At 41.7% G+C, this 20,885-nt stretch overlaps 1 protein-coding gene across 2 annotated transcripts; it reads left to right on the top strand.

Annotated features, from left to right (window-relative positions):
• Positions 1-372: 372 nt before the first annotated feature.
• LOC117758592 (adenylate kinase 7-like) lies at positions 373-6,208 on the top strand. Of its 2 annotated transcripts, none has more exons than XM_034580392.1 (18): positions 373-548; positions 633-734; positions 1,788-1,898; positions 1,995-2,093; positions 2,188-2,298; positions 2,435-2,518; positions 2,620-2,708; positions 2,814-2,904; positions 3,025-3,102; positions 3,542-3,691; positions 3,927-4,055; positions 4,203-4,308; positions 4,405-4,533; positions 4,619-4,684; positions 4,781-4,978; positions 5,109-5,326; positions 5,418-5,576; positions 5,665-6,208. In XM_034580392.1, exons 1-18 carry the CDS (start codon positions 468-470, stop codon positions 5,695-5,697), a joined length of 2,034 nt encoding a protein of 677 aa, XP_034436283.1. In that variant the 5' UTR covers positions 373-467; the 3' UTR covers positions 5,698-6,208. The 2 variants fall into 2 exon arrangements, with proteins under 2 accessions (XP_034436283.1, XP_034436282.1); XM_034580391.1 differs by having other exon boundaries at positions 1,788-1,902; positions 1,999-2,093.
• Positions 6,209-20,885: the final 14,677 nt, after the last annotated feature.

Here is a 20,885-nt window from a genome sequence, read left to right as displayed (position 1 = left end):
ACGAAGCCATAGCAACCGGAGTGTTGTCCTTAGCAACCGGAGTGAGTCCATAGCAACCGGCAACTGGAAGTTAAAGGAATAGTTCACCCAGAAATGAAAATTCACTCATTATCTACTCGCCTCTATGTGGGGGGGTTGAAGTGTTTAAGTCCACACAACGCGTTTGTAGTGCAGCTGACTAGTGACTAGTTGCTGAAGACTCGTTAAAGATGAGAGACAACAGGTTCAAATCGTGGCAGCGGCAGCTCGTAGAGGCATCAAAGGCACCTGCAGCAGCGTCATCAAAGGCACCTGCCACAGTGTAACGGCAGCTGACCCAGGGTTCTGTTGACACCGGAAGTGTCGCTACTAGTTACCACAGTCACGACCTGAGCTTGCCCCTCACTGTAACAGCTTCAACAAACTTCTCTGCAGTGAATCTAGTGTAAACAACAGCAGCGTTAACTTTCTGTCCCCACGTGTTCACAATGGAGGAGGAAACGCAGTCTTCTACCAAACGTATTTTTATCAACGACGTGGACAAATACTCGTCCAGACACATCGCCAAGGTGAAGTGAAATAAACACAAACCGTGCAGGATTAACTGTTATTCGTCACTCTTCTTTAAACTAGTCTGATTTCCCCCTCAACAGTTTCTATTCACGTGTTTGACCGAAGACAAAGTTGCCTCGTTTGAGATCAGAGGAACCGTTTCCTCCAGAGAGGAGTTCAGCTTCCCACTGGAGCGGTACAAAGTGAGTCAGGTGTCCATACGTGTGTGGTGTTAGATACTGCAGTTTGGGTACTTTCCAGGATTTACTGACACAAACAGAGGTGGAAAGTATGAAAGATAAGATGAGATACTCCTTCATTAGTCCCAATTTGAAATATTACAGCAGCAACAGTCATAAATAGGCCTCAGTTAGTAATAACATGCAATACTTAAGTGTAAGGGTTATAAAGAAATATAGAAAAATGGAATGAAAACGAATATACTGTATACAGTAACAACATATGTCAAGAAACATATGTGCAGTGTGATAATAAAGTAGTTGTTAGCATGTACATAAATTCCAGGTGCCCTTATAGTTACTTGTACTTTACTTGAGTTATTTTTACAATTTAACTATTACAATTATATTGCATTGTATTCTTAGCTTTCATTTAAAACTTATATACATAAATAAATGTATTTCTTTTTTTTATCATTTGTACATCATTGTCTTTGTTACTTTGCAGATTAGGTTTTTATCCATAAAAAGTACATAATCATGTTCATACAATAACATTAATTACTATAGATTAAATAATGTAGTGAGTAAAGTAGTCGGCCAAACACATTAAAATGCAGCTGAAGTTAAGCGTCATTAATCCAACAATAAAATAATATAATAATAAACATGTAACATGTATACAGAGCTTTTTAAAGTGCTTTGTCTGGTTGAAACATGTTTAAAACACTTCAGGACAGAGGCTAATAGGATTGTGGGATAAAAGCACATTAATATAACATTAAAACACAGCATTTAAACAATAACAATAATATAATGAAACAGGCAATAGCAGATAGGCAATAAAATGTTGTACTAGAATGAATAAAGGCTTTTTAAAAAGAAATAATAAGATACAACAAGACCATTTTGCAAAATGAGTACTTTTACTTTTTAATTTTTGAGAATATTTGATTACAGGATTTATATACAGAGTATTACTTTAGTAAAGGATCTGAATAATTGTTCCACAACAGCACACAATTATGTCTCGTTCATAACACAAAGCTTGACAAGGTGCACAATCTTCTTCTGCAGTCGCCCACTCGGGAGGAGCTCCTGGAGCGGCTGCTGGAGTGTGATGTGGTCGTGTACAACATCTCAGAAAATGCAACACATAAGCAGCTTGAAGAGGCAACGTGGGCGTTAAAAGGTAAAGGATTAAGGTTGGATTATAATTCAGTGGACTGAAAGTTGGTTTTCTTTGTGCCCCATGTACTTTTCCTCTGTTTTTATTTCTTATACAAAGCCCTGCATGCTGAGATGGGAAACTTCACGACCCACAAATTGTTCATCTTGGTCTCGACAGTGATGACCTGGGCCTTGACCAAGCCACAGAACATGGTGCGCCTGGAGAAAAACCTCTGCACGCTTTTGACTTGTCCTGTGCGTTAAACAAACAACCAGAGAGATTGATGATTATCATTTCTCTCCTCAGGAGGACACAGACGTTCTCATCACAGAACAAGAGTTCAGGAGAAGACGACCTCATCGCAGTTTCAAAAGTCACAACAACCTGGAGAAGCTCGTGCTCAAACTGGGCAAAGAGGTAGGGTTTGAAAATCAGTATTGATGTATCGCATCCTGACGTTTCAGTGCTTTCTCAGGTTCATACTGTGGAGATAACTGCAAATGGAGAATGTCTGATTGACCCATAACTTTCCTCTGATTTCACAATTTTACAGAAAAAGTCCAAACTCACGGGTTATGTTGTAGGCAGTGGTCTTCAGTACGGAATGGGGGAGAATCTCTTTCACTACTTTTTCAAGGTAAATAAAACCGTCTTAACAATAGTGGGACTCAATACACTGTATTTCTCAGTTTATTCTTCATAAATTCTACACGATTTTCAATATCCACATTTTTCTAGGTATCTTGGTTGATGATGTTGCCAAAAGTCCCCATATTTGGAGATGGCAAAAACCACATCCCCATGATTCACGTGTATGATCTTGCCGGGTAATTATTTTTATTAACTCTACTTCTACTCACAACACAAACATATGCATCATAATACATCTATTCTTATGTGGAGAGGTGAAATAAACTTTAATTTTTTTCCAGAGTGATTCACAACATCATCGAACTGACTCCGAAGTCAAAGTACATCCTCGCTGTCGATGATTCTAAGACAACGCTGGAGGAAATTGTAAAGGTAATGATGGAGATACAAAGAAAACGGTCATTATATTGGTAGCGAGTGTTTCTGGTCAAAGACACAAGAAAAACAAAACATGACACAAATGACTGATCTCTCTCTCCGACTCTTCACCAGACGATAAGTGAGACACTTGGTCCCGGGAAAATTTACAATGTGCCAGAGCTGGAAGCCATCGCCATGGAGGCTTGTCAGGTAAATGCCATTATTGGAAAGCTACTTTTACAAACCAACATAGTTTTGCATGTGGTTAATTTCATCTGAAAAATGCAAGATGTCACTTTACAACTTAAAAATATTTGCTTTCTGACACAGTTAGAGCAATGTCAAGAATTATAGCTGCAATTATGACCCCGGAGAAAGACTCACCTGACAACATCGACATACAGATACAAACATTTACCCTCACATCATCACTAATATACAGTAAATATATATAAGTTGGCTAAGAAAACAATATATCAGAATCTTGTCTGCGTTGTTTCTGCAGTAGCGTCGGTGGTTATAGACACAAAGAAACCGCCTGCTGTTGTAATGAACATCTGTACGATGTGCACGCACACAGCTGTGCATTCTGGCTTACTTTGAAGTTTACTGTATAAACCAAACTGTTTGTCTGTGTCTGTCGCCTCAGCCCAGCGAGCTGGAGTACTTGGGCATCAACCTCAGCCTGGACATTTTCATAATAAAAGACTCCTTCAACCTCCACTGGAAGGCTGAGGCTGGGATGGTTGAGAACATCGAGAGCATCGTGGAGGAATACAAAAACACCAGGCAGCTACTTGTGAGTGTTCAACTCATTCAGATGAGAGTCGCACACTGTTTCACTCCTGTTAGTACTAAATATATACAGGTCTTCAATGCAGCTACTGATGCACTGCATGGAGATCGTGTTCAAGAGATCTCATGGTTGTTTTACACAGATAAAGTGTATTTAGAGATTTCCATCACTCTGATCTACAGCAGTCCTTCACTCAACAGATCCCAGATGTTCAGATTCTCTTGTCCTCTCTTTGTAGCCCATCAGGATCTGCCTGGGCGGACCTCCATCTGTGGGTAAAACCACGATCGCAAAGAAGCTCTGCAATCATTACAAGATCCACCACATCAAGATTAAGAAGATGATCGAGGAAAAGGTGGCGAAACTGGTGAGTAGGAGCCGAGAACTTCTATTTGGGAACTAAAGGACAAAGGCCACCCTCTTGTGGAAGTGTTTTAATAGCAAGCAATGTAGCGAACGTGGAGATTGCAAGGCGTCAAATACGTATTCATCGTTCATGTTTTGTATTTTACAGAAGGAGTTGGGGACTGCAGATGAATCTGAAGATGAGAGTGAAGAGGTGGCATCTGCTGCTCGCACACAACTGGACAATATTAACAAAAGCATGGAAATGCATGCAGGTGAGTTATTAAAGCACAAAGTGAAGCTTCCAGTCTCATTAGAAAAAAAAAATCCTTTTTAGTTTCTTTTTCTAAATCTGCATTTTGATCCATCAGGACGCCTGGAAGACGAACTGATTTTTGAGATTTTGCAAGAAAAGCTGAATTCTAAGCCGTGTAGGAACCAAGGATATGTTCTGGACGGCTTCCTGAAGACCTACACTCAAGCAAAGCAAATTTTCCATGGTAAGTTCCATCCATTAAATTTAATTAATGCATTTTGAATATTGTTTTTTCACCCTAATGCTTGTGTTGTGCTTTTATTGTTCAGATGACAACCCAGAGGAACAGGATACGATGATGAAAGAACCAGTGTTCAACAAGAACATCACTCCAGGTTGGAGAATTACTTCTTTAATTCACCATGAACTGATAAGAATTGTATGTTACTCTCAGGACCAACTTATCTAAACTATCTCCAACTTGTTTTCAGAGTTTGTTATTGCCTTAGAGGCGACGGACGATTTCCTGACACAAAGAGTACTCGGTCTCCCGGAGAGTGTCGCAGAGAAGATGCGATGCACCCATGATGAATTTCTCCCTCGCCTGAAGAAATACCGACAACTCAGTACTGCTGAAGAAAAGCTGCTGGACTACTTCGACGAGATTGAGATTTACCCAGAGCACATTGGTACTGTCCTCAAAGCCTCATCGTACAGAACGAATAAATGACAAACCATGAACAGGAATGATCTCAGATTTAGAAAATGAAATTGCTATGTGTTTATGTCTGACGCCACCGTGGTTCTGTTCCTCTGCAGAGGTCGCCACAGACGACCCAGAGTACAAAGAGGTGATGAAGCAAATCATTGCATCCGTGGGGCCCACCAAGAACTATGGCCTGAGTCCGGAGGAGCAGGAGGCGGAGAGGAGAAAGAAAGAGGAGGAGATGAGGCTGAGAGTGGCTGCAGAGAATGCGGAGAAGAAACGCAGGAATAAGACTGCGCTGGCTGAGATGGCTGCTCAGTACGAGGAGTGGGTAAGACGAGTGTAACGGTGCTGTGGTCCAAGATGGCAAATAAATGTGCACACAAAGTTAACATCCATCTCGTTTGCTTATCGTCCAATAGCAGAAGAATTTGTCGGAGGTGAGGAGGCAGGAGGAAGAGCTGATGGAAGCTCACTCTCTTCCTCTGAGGAACTACCTGATGAAGCACGTGATGCCCGCCCTCTCTGAGGCCATGGTCGAGTGCTGCAAGATCAAACCAGAGGACCCCGTCGACTTCCTGGTACCACTCGCTATTCTACTTCTAATATATCGAAGATCATCAGTGGATTTCTTTGTCGAACTTACTCTAACTCACCTTTATGTTGCAGGCTGAACATCTCCTGAAGAAGAACCAGGGATAGATGTATATCACGAAGAGTTGTTTTCATTTCCCATCGCCTGAGGCTGTGTTTACTTTACAGCATTTCATGAATAATGTCAATGAAATTAGCGACGCTCGAGTGTCACAGGCTCAAAATGAATATGAGGATTCAAACATCATCATTCAAACAATCTGATCACAGATATTATTCATAAAAAGGTTTTTATTTACAAAACAGCAATGACATGTTCAGATTCTTTGCAGTGAGTAGTTTCATTTTACTACAGCTCTATCATGTGTGTATCAATTTGTGTTGTTTTTTCTTTTCTATATACTTTATAAGACAATAAGAGCAAACTGCAGCTTGTCCTCAATTCTCAGCTCCGAGACGTGCAAGAATAAATAATAATGTTAACAAAAGGTTCATGTGTTTCTCACGTTCTAATAAGCATCAGCAAAAATGTTAGTGAGTTATGAGCATGTATCTGAAAGTGCTAATTCATGCTTTACATGCATTTTTAATAATCAATAAAACTTTGCACCTGTAAATGTGAGTAAGTAATCATTTTATGAAGGTCAGAGGTCAAATGCGCTGTTGGAGGCAACACATTAAGACTGAAGAGCTAAAAAATAACTTTTCCAAAAACTCAAAAGTAGTTCTCAATAATGGTTTTCACATTTTATTACACTTGCAGTAAATACTCCACTTTTACTGGAAACCAGTACCAAGTGTTCTTACTGTGGGACTTGGCTCAGTGTTTGAGAGTGATGTCTGTAGTTCCAGTATGTGCACTGATTACAGGTCTGTGAGCCTCCATCTGGTCTGTGACTCAGCTCCCACTGTGATGTACAGTCAGCCTTTACTGGAAGATACTGGAAGAAACATGCAGACACTTAATCCAGCAAAGATGTAAACACAGTGATCCTCATCAAGTCCAAAGCTCCTTGGCTGCAGGTGATAAAGTAGAGACTGTTTTTTTATGGATTAAATTAAAATTCTGTTTCCATTCAGGTCACTGAAAGAAGTCGATATCTACGTGCTTCTATTTATTTATGAGGTTCACCAGTGGAAATTAACTTGTGATGAAAACAAAACCTTATAATTTGACTCAAGAGTTAAAATATGATTCTTGCATATGATGGGAATTCTGCAAACGTAAATGAACCAATAGGAGTTCATTGTACAGGAAGTTCTACAGAATATAAAATCTCAGTTTTCAGTTCCTTCCTTTTTACTGAAGTCTGTTCTTTCACCAGTAGGTGGTGCAGGAATCCTTTGTCACAGAGGAACAAGCTAGAGACGCTTGGACTTGAACACACTAAATATCTGGTGCATTCTTTTCTATTTCACCCCAAAACAAAGAGCGTCTATACACTGAAATGTATCTGTGGGAAATAAATGAGTCTGGCTGTGGAGGAAGCCTTTGTTCAACGCTGGTCGTAAAAAAAACATCATAAAATAAGATGTTGTGGATTCCTTTAGAGCTTGTGTCTGGAGTTGGCTTTGTAGTTTGGGACTGAACTGTAGAATCCACAGTTTAAATAGAAGCCGTCTGCAGACATGGGACACAAAGTCATGAGACAATAGAAATAACGTCCTTTTCATGTACCATGTTTTACCACAATAAAACAGTAAAATACCATTTACAGCTGTGCTGCATTTACCATTACAATGTCCCCTTAGTTTTCCATACTGTGAAACCACATGGAGATTGCAGTAAAACTTGCAGTAACAAATACACACACACACACAAAACATAGAAAATATAAAAGTACTGATACAGAGAATCACTGCAAAAGGTCCTTGAGATTCATTCAAAGTGAAAATCAAGCCTCTACAGCTGATTAGATCAATGAGAGTCAGGTCTTTTATTTGTGAGAGAGAATAACACTGGACTGTAAAGGAGAAAAAATGTTCTTATCGGACCTTTGTTGACTTATTTTAAAGAAAACCTCTGGACCATGATGCAAAGCGACTCAGCCACACAGGTGTTTTCTGTTACTCTGATAAGACCTCGGCTGCACTCGCAAGTAAGTGAAACCACCTGTGTGTGTGTGTGTGTGTGTGTCTGTTGCTTAATGCTTCATGTTATTTATGTGACAGTAGTTCACGTGGTAAACCAGGCTGGATTAACCTCCTGGTCCCCACTGGGATTACCATCCGTCTCATCCTGCATCAGTTGGATTTTGGCCACTTTGGAGCAATGCAACAATTAAGCATTATTCCATTAACATCATACAGTTCACATTAACAGCTCGTAATGTTGATATACTGGCAATGAGTTGATGACTGTCCACCAGGCAGAGAGAGAAAATATTAATTTCACCTGACAAATAATAACCACGCTCCTTTTTAATAATATTTAAATATCTGGAATACTAAAGGTTTGACACCATGAGTGACACCTTTGACATCACAAAGAGTAATTTGATCATTGTTTAATGACAAAGACAAAGAGTCAAGAAGCTTTAAGTTTATTTACTTTGTTAAATCTTGCAAAGAAAATCACCAGAAATTATAATCCTTAAGTAAAACAGGTCGTGGACTAAAATCCACAAAATAAAATCAAAGTGTACTGTATCGATGTTGAGGCCTCCTGCTGGACGGAGTGGTAAATGCAGGAATGACAAGACAAGCTGCAGCAAAACGCACAAAAGGTCATAAGAGGTGAAACAAACTGGAACGTCACTTTCACCGTTCATTGCATTTGAGGTCAGTAAGTAAAGTGTTGGCGAGGGGACTGTGTAATTTGCAGGAGGGTGAGAGGCCGCAGCAGTTAGTCCTGATACCAGCGCTGCCAGAGACTCAGTGAGAGCCACAGAGTCTCTGGTCGAACAAATCACTTCCCCAGCAGGGAGCAGCTCCAGCTCGGTCACCGACGTTTTTATGGGAGAGGAACGACGAGATGTCCTGCCAGACACCCACAGTTTTCCAGAATTCATGTCCTCGGTGCATGTACAGCATGTGTCACGTCCGATTTTACTGCCACCCCCGAAGTCAGCCAGCCTCCTTCCTCATTTCCAGTATTTTACTGCTGCAAGAGCAGGATATTATTCTGCCTATTAGGGGCTGTATTTCCCAGCATGCACTGCAGCATGTGAGACATCAGAAAACTCAAGGAGACACATCAGGATTTTTGCAAACTGATCTCTACAGTGTCATTGCTTGTTTGCGACTGACAAATTCAAAGGGATATAAAAGCACACGGCTAATATCCTAAAGCAATTTAACTTCGTCCGTCTGGCACCTCAAAGTTAGAGGAATTAACAGAAAATAGTTGATGATGTGTTTGTATTTATCTGGAAAACATGAGTCACGACCCCAGATTCAGTCGCCTCCTCTCGACAGAAACAAGCTCTGAAGTGTCCGGGGAATGAAATACAAATAACAGGGAAAGAATAAACAAAGTTTTTTCCAAGACAATCTTTGAATTTATTTGAAGACCCCCTCCCTCCAAAGTAAATGAACGGAATTTTATAAATAAGAACAAAACCCCTCTGCAGTAGTTTGCCTCTGGACCTTTATTTGTCACAGCCAGAGGTCAACGTCTGGTCGACCGGAGCGGCCGCTCTCCAATGGAAAACCTCTAATCCAGAAGTGCCAGGAATAGTTAAGTGGTGAAGTTTTTCACCTGAACCAGCGAAGGAGAAAGGTTTCATTCTGTGGTGCAGGGCGTCGACTCCAGCAGCTGAAATACACAACATTTATTCTATAATTAAATAGATCAAGTTAGTGTGTTTGTGTTTGTCGTCCTGTGTAAAGGAAACACACCGTCGCCCTCTTCATCCTGCACTTCATCCTCCACCTCACAGAAAAGGGAAATAATTCCTCTCCAAAACAGTCAAATTACCCATGGTGCCAAGTGGTCTGCACATAGCTGTGTGTGTGTGTGTGTGTGTGTGTGTGTGTGTGTGTGTGTGTGTGTGTGTGTGTGTGTGTGTGTGTGTGTGTGTGTGTGTGTGTGTGTGTGTGTGTGTGTGAGGTGATGGTCTCAGTTAGCCATGGTGTTTCACTGACAATAACCTCGACCACCCTTGTGGTGATCTCTCACACACACACACACACTGGATGGAAATAGCATGCACTGTTGACCACCGTGACATCTGCTGGTGGTTGAAAATGTTAAAACAGGACCACACACACACACACACACACACACACACACACGCACACACACACACACACACACACACACACCACACACACACGGACATGTGAAGTGCATGCAATGATCCATATCAGTGTTTCTCATTGTGATAACACACACAAACAGACACACGCACACACACACAGACACACACTCACACAAATGCCATGGATACCACAAGTAGTTCTAAATATATTGTCCTTCCACCTCAGGGAGGCAATTATTCATTCCGACCCCATGTGTTGTCCAGATTGACCCACCTCACCAACACACACACACACACACACACACACACACACACACACACACACACACACACACACACACACACACTTTACCAACCTCTGTTTCACAGCAGTGTTTGCTTTTGTTGGATAATGACACTGACTTGGCATCCTTCGGTGTGTGTGTGTGTGTGTGTGTGTGTGTGTGTGTGTGTGTGTGTGTGTGTGTGTGTGTGTGTGTGTGTGTCCATTCAGACATGCTTCCCCATGTGTGCGGACCAGTCACCCAGTCAGACTCTAAAAGGTCGACTCTCTGTATCTGTGAGTGAAAATGTGGTTTTCCCCACTTTTCCAAATGATGTCGTCCACATCGAGTCAGATTAACAGAACCTGATCGAGCTATGAAATAATCCTCAGTCCTTGAACCTGTTTTCATTTAAACCTTTTACTTCTTCTTAGATAGATTATCTCTGTCTCACATGTGACGTTTGTGGTCCAGATTCCAGTCAAAAATCCATCACTTTTAAAACAACCCTACAGTAATGAGGAAGTTGGGCGTTAACTGGGTCAGAAGAACCAACAAATACCGCTGATTTAATCCCGCTACTGCAAACACGAGCTGTCCCGGGGGCGCAGCTCAGTTAAAACACTCGTGGTTTTCAAGTCATACTCGTAATTGGTTCAACAAACAAACTGTCAGAGCCTTGAAGAGGATAGAATAATACAACTGAGCTGGGGAGTTGAATGATTAAGGCCAATTCGGCTTAATCAAAACATCCTCGGATCAGATCTTCATCGCACTTCATTTCTAAAGTGTTTGAGTGACTAAAAGAAAAGAAAACAAAGTAGAGTGTCACTCAGCGGAGTGCATTCCTCCACCAAGGCCCAGCAGTCCCCTCATGACACCACATTAGATTTAATCCACACCAGATGCTCAAACTCAGAGATAACAGTCGCCTAAAACTATCACTTTCATTCAGTTCCACTTTTATCAATCCCGAAATGTTTAAGAAAGTGGAAAAATCGGGATCTATACAAACATTTTATGGGTTTTTATTTGGGTTATGAACCATTTTTCCACTAAGTTTTGTGGAAATCCACTATATAGTTTTTGTGTTATCTTGTTCACAATCACAAACAGACACAACCTCCTTAGCAGAGTTAATAAGAACAGTGGTACAGAAATGAGATTCCTTTCAGTTTCAGTCACAGTAAATATCATCTCCCTAATGTTTAAAACAAATACATATTTCCTGGATATAAACTCACACTGTTTTCACACCGTAAAGCTGCTTTAAAGAATCAGTTGGTGAACCAGTTGAGTTTTAACAGCTGAAGCAAAAAAAAACGAGCAGCTGTGGTTCTAATAAAAATTCCTCCAACGACACATTTGTGTTAAAATGACAAGTTGATGAGTTCACTGTGGCGACTCTGCTTCGTCAGCGCTATTCTCCATCTTTATTCACGTTAGTTAAAACGTTTCTCCTTCGTTCCCAGTTCATCTCGTGTTTTATAATCATTTCTCTTTTCAGCATGTGCGCGACTGCTGTTCGACCTGCGTGCACCAGTTCTGCTGTGAGTGTAAACAACATGAGAACATGAGAAAGATGAAGACTCGTGAACATAAAGACCACGTTTATGTTTGATCTGTTGTTGCCTCTTTTACAAATATGAAGCCAAAACATCTTGATCACCCCCTAGTGGTTGGCTGCGGTATAGGTCATAAACCTTGACTCCTTCACGTTAGCGGATGGGACACGGACCAAGCTAAAAAGCCAAATACATTTTTGTCAAGGATGTTTTCTGTCATTTTCAGTTGTTTTCACACTGATGTTTGTTCAAGAGTTAAATTTTTTAGTAAGTTTAATTAGTTATTTGATGATATAAAGACAAACGTCATGATTGACAGCTGATACTGATTCGTGATTGGCCGAGTGCGTGTATTGGTGGGACCTCGATACCGCGGCTCCACTCCACGATCACTGTTGTGCAGACAAAATGACACCTGATCATTCTTTTACAACATCTTCTTTGAGGTGTGATGACGCCTCTCCGGCTGCGAACTGCGGCCGGAGAGGCCGGTCCCGTAAAGGAAGTCGTTTCTCGTAACTCCACCGGGATAAACAGGCCCTCTCAATCAATCACAGATACAAATATGTGAACCCTTTCCAAATGCTAATGGGAGCCAGGTTCTGCGAGTCTGTTCGAGGAATGTTTGGACGGCAAAGGACCAAGTTCAAATATGAAGGAAAATGTGATGTGTGATGCATCGCAGGAAGAATTCCTTGCAGAGAGAAAGGTTCAGTCTGGGTTTTCATTAGTTTCTGTACAGGAGATCATCCTGAGGAATAAAATGCTCTTCTGGATATTGTTCCTCGAGCTCTTCACAATCAAAGAGACTCACAGGACAATTTTGTGGGGTGTTTTGGGTGTTTACGTGAGTGTGTGTGTAAGAATGTGTTGAGTAGGTGGGTGGTTGCGTGAGCGTGCGTGTTTGTGACATTATAAACATCCCATAATTATCTCTGATTGCCCCGGGGACCCCCTGGCTCCGACAAAAACAGCCGCTCAGCTGCTATCACGACGTTTAAAGGCCCTGTCGCATTTACAGCTCTGCAATAATCGGCCTCCTCATGGAAATAATTATCTGTGTTGAAATGGATTTGTTGACACAAAAATACTTTCACTACAGTTTGTGCTCTGCTCCAAAAAAAACTACTGTTTCTCTAAAGCGAATCATCGTCACGATCAATGTGCAAAACATTTACGCTGTGCGGTACATGGTGTTCTGAGGGTGTCACATCTGGTTCTGCTGTAGATTGTATTTGTTCCTGCAGACGAGTAAACACATCAATGAAAAAAAGCAGCATCTTTCACAAGCGGAAGACCACATGGGGATAACAGCCATGAAAAGCAAAGCCCCCCCCCCCCCACTTCACGGTGTCAGAAACCTTTTTATCTTCTCGGTTCCTGGTACCATCGGATCTGATCGGTAACAGAGAGGGAGACAAATAGAAACCTACTGCTCCGATACTACTAACACGCAACACTAAGAAATAACAAGAGCACATTGGCTATTCAATTAAAAACACTATGCTGATAGGTTAAAGTAATGCATCTAAATTCTATATAAATAATAATTATTTCTTATTTTTTATTATAAATGTGATCAATTAAGGCGGATCATAATCATCAGACAAAATCTTCAAAATAAAACATTTAAATACTAATAAGTGTCCTAACTGTCATGAATTGTCGGTGTGTAAAGATAATAATGACGTCAAGGTTCTAACTATAGACTGTTTACAAAGATGGACGACGCGCCTCCACATCTGCCCACTGTCCAGATGTGAAGCTTAAATATCCTGTCTACGCTTAAATACACTGCCGTCTTTCACATCTGGAGCCTGCACAGTGGGCACATCTGGGCCTGGAGCCGCAAGAGCGAGGTCGTGTTCGACACGCACGCTCGACCAATCACGAGTCAGTCTCAGCTGTCAATCATGATGTTTCACCCAGCCTGTTTAATAACAAATTAAAGCCAAACTTACTGGAAAACTGAAGAAACATCAGTTTGATTGGAACTAATTAAAATGACAGAAAGTTGGTCCACGTCCCGTCCACTAACATGCAGAGGGCAGGATTTATAACCTGTACTGCAGCCATGCAACCAGCCACCAGGGGGTGAAAGGCCTTGGCTTCACTTTTGGGGGGGGCAGCCATGTCGTCTATCTTTATACAGTCTATCTAGTTTTTGGTTCAGACCCACAATATAGCATACGACTATTTCCTGGCAAGTGTTCCAGTGTAAACTCACTTTGTATCGAACTTACAAAAGCATCGATAGACAATATTAATTTGTTCATTTTTGTCCAACACTGATTTGTTGCAAAGAACAAAGGAGACATAAGTAATTGATGGGTTCTGTGCAAGGTCAGCGAGGTACAGAAGGTTCTGGTTCTTCATAAATTACACTGAACTTTGAAAGATTCATTGCATCACATGATAAATTCAGTTGTTCTGGCTTGTTTCACTCACTCCGAGTGCAAATTAAAGTATTGGAGTCTGCAGGAACATGGATGTGAAGCAGGGTTCGGAGCCTGGTTGCATAACACCGAGGAGAGGTTATTTAAATATGTGAGGGCCTACATCCCTCCTCTGATATGAAACAGAGGCGAGAGCTGCAGTTTCCACTCTGAGCAGCTGGATTTCTGTTTTTCTAAAGACAAGGAGGGAAATGAAGGGAGGATTTTCTACTGCAGCTCCGCCCAGAAACCAGAGGGTTAACCGGGGGTCTGAGTGTGCGTCTGCACAGGGTCAGGAGCTGGGAACAACCTTTTTTAAGACACATACATGTTTCATATAGATGAAGCTGTCAGTGTAATCAAAACATGTATAATGTGTTCGCTCCGAAGGTTCGAAAAGGAAAGTGACTACTTATTCAAAATGTGATGAATGAACCTTTAGCAATTGAAAAGTAGTTTTAAGCCTCCGTGCAGGTGGCAGCCGGTGGATTGAGGGATTTTTCTTTAAATGTGGTACAAACATTCACTTCGGTGTCTAAGGGTGAACTATTTAGATTTTGTTGTTCAAATGTCAAAGGACAAGGTCACGGTGACCTCACAAAGCAAAACACATTGGGCAGAAACATTTACTTAGACTCAATGATGAACGGAATAGAATTTGGTGGGCTCAGGTCACTGTGACCTCTTTAAAGACATGTGCTTTGAGGAGGTGATATCTCAAGACCACCTCGAGGGAATTTCTTTAACTTTTGACCAGTATTCACTTGGACTAAAAGATTAACCGATTACCTGAGATGAAAAATATAAGTTTTGTCTCTTATTGGATCACAAAAATGATTGGATCACAAAAATGATTCCTGATTTCATAGCTTCTTTGTATCCACAGTTTACAAATTGTCGTAAGTGTTTTGCGGTTGAAATGAGGGACGTTTATATACGATGGTTAAGAAGAATACAAATGTGTTTTTGCCTCAGTAACCAAAGGACTGTTTTTTAATGCTGAGACACTGTCATGACTTGTCCTCTCAGTTACCACAGCTGTCTTCCATGTGGGTCCCGCATGACTCACACAATTTGGCCTGTTTTACCAAACAGGAAAAAGCAATGAGAAGAAACCCCACCAGCCCACAACAAGACCACCGTCATGCTGCTGCTAAGCTGCGAGGATGATATCCATGACCCTGAGTTTTAGCTGCAGAATTCAAACGGGCTGTTTGGTAAAGCTGGAGAAGAAGGAGGACGATTGGCGACTGCAGCTCACAAACAAAAACATGTCTGATTGCAAAAGAGAGGATCGTGTGCCGAGTTTCGTCTTGATGACACGATCCTCAGAGTTTACAGAAACGCAGATAAACCAAAACACTATTTGGGAATTTGATCCACGTTTAAACCTAATTCTAGAGTTTGTTGATCCAGGATTGTAAATGAGTTTTGCAATAAAGAAGCTTTGGATTGTTGACCTGTTTAACTACAATAACAAAGTTCATTACATTTACTTCCTTGCTAGATTTATAGTTATTTTGTTCTGTCGTTCATCAAAGAAACGTTTTTATTAGTTTTTCTCAATTCACCACGTAGGTGTTGTGTGATTTTCTGATTCATGCATCTGGGGTTTTTCACGTTACGATTTCTCGCCAGGCTTAGGAAGAAGCATTCCATTGGAATTAGCTAATTTAAAATAAGTATTTAGTAAATGAGCCACTTATGAGCCGGTATGGGACGTGATGGATCAATGAGCCAGATGTGATGCAGGAAAACAAATCAGCCGACGTTCTCCATCTCCGGCTGACGACTTATCTTCCTCGTTTGATTTGCTCCAAACCCCAAACACATGGTTATGATAATACAAAAATGTTTTCCTCCTGCTGCCATGAAAAACAAACAAAAATATAATAATTTAATTTTGTCCCTGTATTAAATGTTTGGGAGGAAGCTGATTTGCAGGCGAGTAATTTTTCCTTCTGGTGGAGGAAAACAGTCCGAGAGGGAGGATTAGGAGTCGGGCGGGTGCTCAAGGTAAACAGGTGTGTGACACGGAAACGCCTGGTCTGTTTGTTGGTTTTTATCTTTCAGCTCTCCACCATATCCTCCCACTAAGATATACAGTATATTCTGTATATGTATATTCACGGGGGACTCAGTAAAAGAGACGTTAAGTATGTGATATCTGGCAGAAGTTTGCAGACTTGACAAAAGCAGCAGCTCTCTGGCAGGGAGGCGTCTCACCGCAGAGCTTTCAGGAAACACTGGTGCGTCTTGCTGCAGCTGCACTTTCACAAGTCAGAGAGACATTCAGGGGAAAAATGTCTGATTTCAAGAACTTGTTCAACATTTTTGGACACGCATAGAGTTAGATGACAAGGCTGATACCACGTAATGTCTGTATGGAGTTAGTGCCGGGAGATTAGCATATTACGACTGGACAAAATTGAAGTGATATTTCCTAACTCTCTCCAAAAACCTGCACCCCAGGACCTCTCAGGCTCATTTTATTATACATCTGCAGAGGAATTCCTGTTTTCATCTGCTTTGTTCGTTTGCTCGCGTGATTCGCATGTAAATTCATGCAAAAAACGTGATTCTATCTATTTATTTTCACAGTTCCTTGCTGAGTCACGACACACACTGCAACAGGTGTGATCCCTGTCCTCACACACACACACACACACACACACACACACACACACACACACACACACACACACACACACACACACACACACACTATAATAGTCACCTGAGCCAAAGTGAAAGGCTGAGTGTGTTTTCACAGCTGTCGACGTAACGAGCTCTTCGGGGGCCTGTCAAGTCATCGGTTAGCTAACGTCTCAAGTTGTGTGTGTGTGTATGTGCATGTGTGTGTGTGTGTGTGAGTGTGTTATAGGTGCAGGTTAGGTAATGTCTCGTTGCGCCACCTCCATCTCCGGCAGATTCAATGTCATTATGACCGAAATTACACAACCTGAGCTGGGAATTAAAGTGACAGAGGGTCGGGAGGAATATAATCTTTTTGAAAGGGGAATAGAAAGACATGTGCAAAATGCAAAATGTCTTTTATTTCATTTTATTTGTAAATGTTCATCTTCTAAAGGAGGAGAGAGAAGCTGTAAAAGGAAATGATCTTCATTATCAAGTTGTTATATTAACGAGTGACACAGGCATTCAAAAGTTAAAGGGTTCAATTGCCGGTGATGTCAATCTTAATAAAAATGTAAACAGTCAAAGAGGATTAGTAAAGTCATGTGTTTGTGTAGAATTTATCACGAGAAGTGACACTGGAGCTAAATGTTCTGGCAACGTTTTAAAAATCCTGCATGAGAAACTACTTGACTTCTCCTGGTATGTGTTCAATAAATGTCAAAATATCTCACTCACGTTGGTGGGATGTGGTTTCAGGCCACGTCTCAGCGTCCCTCAGCGTGAGATGTGTTTAAATACTAAAGATATGCACAGGCATTCACATGAAACGTGACAGAAGTAACACTTACTTTCTTTCTCACCTCCCCACAGCTGCACATTCACATGAATGTGCGTGTGAGAGTCACTTCTGGAAAAGTTACAGAAATTGTCAGACGTGTTTTTCGATGCTAAAAGGAGGCGATTTACGAAACCATTGGATCATCTATGCATCCATCCATTGTCTATACCCCGTTATCCTTTGAGGGTCGCAAGCCAATCCTAGCTGACATGGGCGAGAGGGGGCGTTCACCCTGGACAGGTCGCCAGCCCATCACAGGGCCAACATACCATGATTCTGCATGATTCTCATTCCGGCAGAATGGCCTGTGTCGTCTTGTCCCCTAGAACATGCAAACACCACACAGTAAGACCCCAGACAACTTAGGGTTCGACCCAAGACCTCTGGACCACTATGCCGCTAACCCAACGCAAGCCAACGCTAGGCAACAAACCACAACTCTGTTCACATCGCAGCTACTCAATCCAATTCACAGCCAACCAGCCCTGAAGTGTTCATGTGGAGAGAGGGAGCGAGTGTTACATCACATCATTAATGACTTACAGGGAAAGAATAACAGGTGAATTATGAAGTTTACAGCCCTCAGCTCGCCGCTAAGCCCGAGGGTTTGAGGAGAATTACACATTTTTGAAACGGTGAAATATCTTCCACCTGGGTAAGTCAGACCTGGCAGAGGCTGCAGAGGGAACATCTGGCTGCAGGTTTATCCTGGCGGGACCTGGTGTTTTTCAACACAGCTACAGCACAGCATGGCCTCCCCTCACACTTCACACATCGCTTCCTTTAACACAGCGAAGAGCTGCTCTCTGTGCACGTCGGACATCTTCATGTTTTAATTCCATTTGCTGCAGTTTGAACAAACCCGTGCCACGGCTTCGACTCTGCAGAGTAAACACACTCCTGTTTTCCTGAGTCACGACAAAGACGCCACCACAGATGTTTTTTTCGTCTGACGTAATTCTTGATGAACATGCGCGGTGTTTACAGGAGTCTACGATTAGAGATGCTAAACCACTATAGTTAGTAGAAAAACAATAATTAAGCTGCTCCAAACATCTCTCTGCTGTGACCCTTTTCTGCAATATTGAAGTTCTCAAATGGGCCTCGCATGTAAGCGTGCGGTGTGCAGGGCAAACCAAAATTAACAGGTGATCCCTGCCAATTTAAACAGGCCTGGGTCCCCGGCCCCCTTTTTCCCATAATACTCATTGTGATTGTGGCTGTCTGACGCCCTGGAACATGAATCACTGCATGTTTCTGTTGCTGATTTCAAGGTTTAGATACTGAGACCGGTAAAGGTTATGAAGTAGTTGTGTTTGAGACAACTTTCCCATTTAATCCAATGTCTGAAGATGATGTTATTTTAACACAAATTATTGTGTTAAAAAAACATCATCCTTAAGGTTAGAGGAGCTTAGTTAACATTGTCCTTCTGTTGTCATTAAATATTCCTGTCATTAAATTTAAATGGTGTTATGTTTGCTGCAAATGCACATCTATTGCCATTCGTCATTCATTGGTCATATTATGGGATTTAAGTGAATTTAGACTCCTCCTTTCCTTTCCCCCTCTTGCTCGTGTTATCTTCCTCTTCCTCTCATCGTCTCTTACCCTCAATGTTTCACTTTGTTGGACGTGTTAAGATCTACGATAGCGTGTCCCAGCAAATCTGTCCTCCAACGGCTCAACGAGAGCCCTGGTGATTTATGGTTCCACATGTGCAAATATTACTGTGATCGAAGGTTCTCTCACCACAACTCTGCTAATGGTGCCAGTCAGATTGAAGGATGTCTACAGTGCAAATACAGCCCAACTAAGTACACTTGCATATAGAAGACTGTCATATTTTTCATTTCAGGGATTTTATCCCTTTGCTTCAGGTTTTCTGAGGCGAACGCAGCAAGGGATTCAGAGCAAATGTTTCCCGTGCTCATAGCTAACAGCCATGGGGGCTGCAGGAATCAGGGATTTGGGTGGATTCTTTATGGAAGTTTCTGCTGGAGATCAGGTTTCTAACGTCCCACAAACCCTGTCCCACTCCAGCTCTGAGTGAGAGAACTTCTGTGGAAGTGTCATCCAGCTGCAGGGAAGTTATCAGTTACTCACAACAACACATCTGCACAAGTCACAGACTGTGATTTCCAGTACGTCACGCCTGTTAATCATAATTGTTGTGAACACTACAAGAGCAAAAATATAAAATGATAGGCCACATTCTTGGTGGAGTGCCCATGTTAAAACAACAGGGTAAATCTAGACAATTGAATATTGAGGCAGTGGACCTCAAAAATGTAACAGGAGGGGTTGACATGTGTTTTGAATTAATGACAGGACCACTCCCTTTCTTTCACGGGGCCACAGCAGCCCTCTGCTCTGGTACAGCGGGAGACTCACAACCAAAAGGACCGTTTCCAAAAGAAAAAGCATTTATTGAAGTTCGATGCAAGCCAGTCGCATTTCATTACAACACACAGGTTTACAAAAGTAGCATGTGTCCCTTTTCTGTAAAGCTTGAAGTGTAAATGGTTATTTATGTATGTAAACACTCTCAAAAGTCATTGCTCCACAATCACAATAATTCAAAAAGGAGAAACCAAGGAAGATACAACATCAAACTCTGATTGACCGGTAGTTTGATACCAGCAGGTTTCTTTTTACACGTTGAATATTCATCGACCTCCGTCATGTCTCTTACAGGAATTCTTCTCTCTACGTCTTTCTTTTCAAGAGTTCAATGAGAAGACACACTCTCATGTCAGTGAGCGAGGTATGAAGCTGGGGTGGTTAGCTTAGCTTAGCATAAAGACTGGAAGTAGAGGGAAACAGCTAGCCTTGCTTTCTTGTGAAGTTTGGGTTCTCTCCAAAAGCAACCTGACTGAGCCAGAGAGAAAATTAGCTGAGCCGGATCCAAATCCGACAGGCATTCTGTGTTTTGTGTTAAAAGCTGACACAAGCCCAAGGTTTTTCGTGATTACAGGCACGATCGACATTTAAAAAAGTAGCCAAAGTGACCGAAACTGACCAGAACCTGAATATTTCATAATTCTTGTCCAAACTGGGCCTGACTCTCTCGGGTTGGGTATCCTCACTCTCTTCTGTAAGAGAGAATGACAATCTGTGGTTTTTAAAGGGACTTAGTTTGTCAAGTAATAGTTACAGCATGTAATTCCTATCCGTTTCCCCCTTCCTTCCAGTCTTTATGCCGAGCACCTCCTGGCTCCAGCTCCGCTCTGCGACTTAACTTCGTCAGACGCGGATCATAAAATGACAGCTTTGCCCAGTAGATAAAAACAAAGTCCTCAGAGTACCTGCTCTGACAAACTGAAATAAAAGCAAACAGACCTTAATTTTTA

This window comes from Hippoglossus hippoglossus, chromosome 24, assembly GCF_009819705.1.
Source record: "Hippoglossus hippoglossus isolate fHipHip1 chromosome 24, fHipHip1.pri, whole genome shotgun sequence".
Lineage (NCBI taxonomy): Eukaryota > Metazoa > Chordata > Actinopteri > Pleuronectiformes > Pleuronectidae > Hippoglossus > Hippoglossus hippoglossus.
The sequence above is the reverse complement of the archived record's forward strand: the minus strand, read 5'-3'. Positions and strand labels throughout refer to the sequence as shown.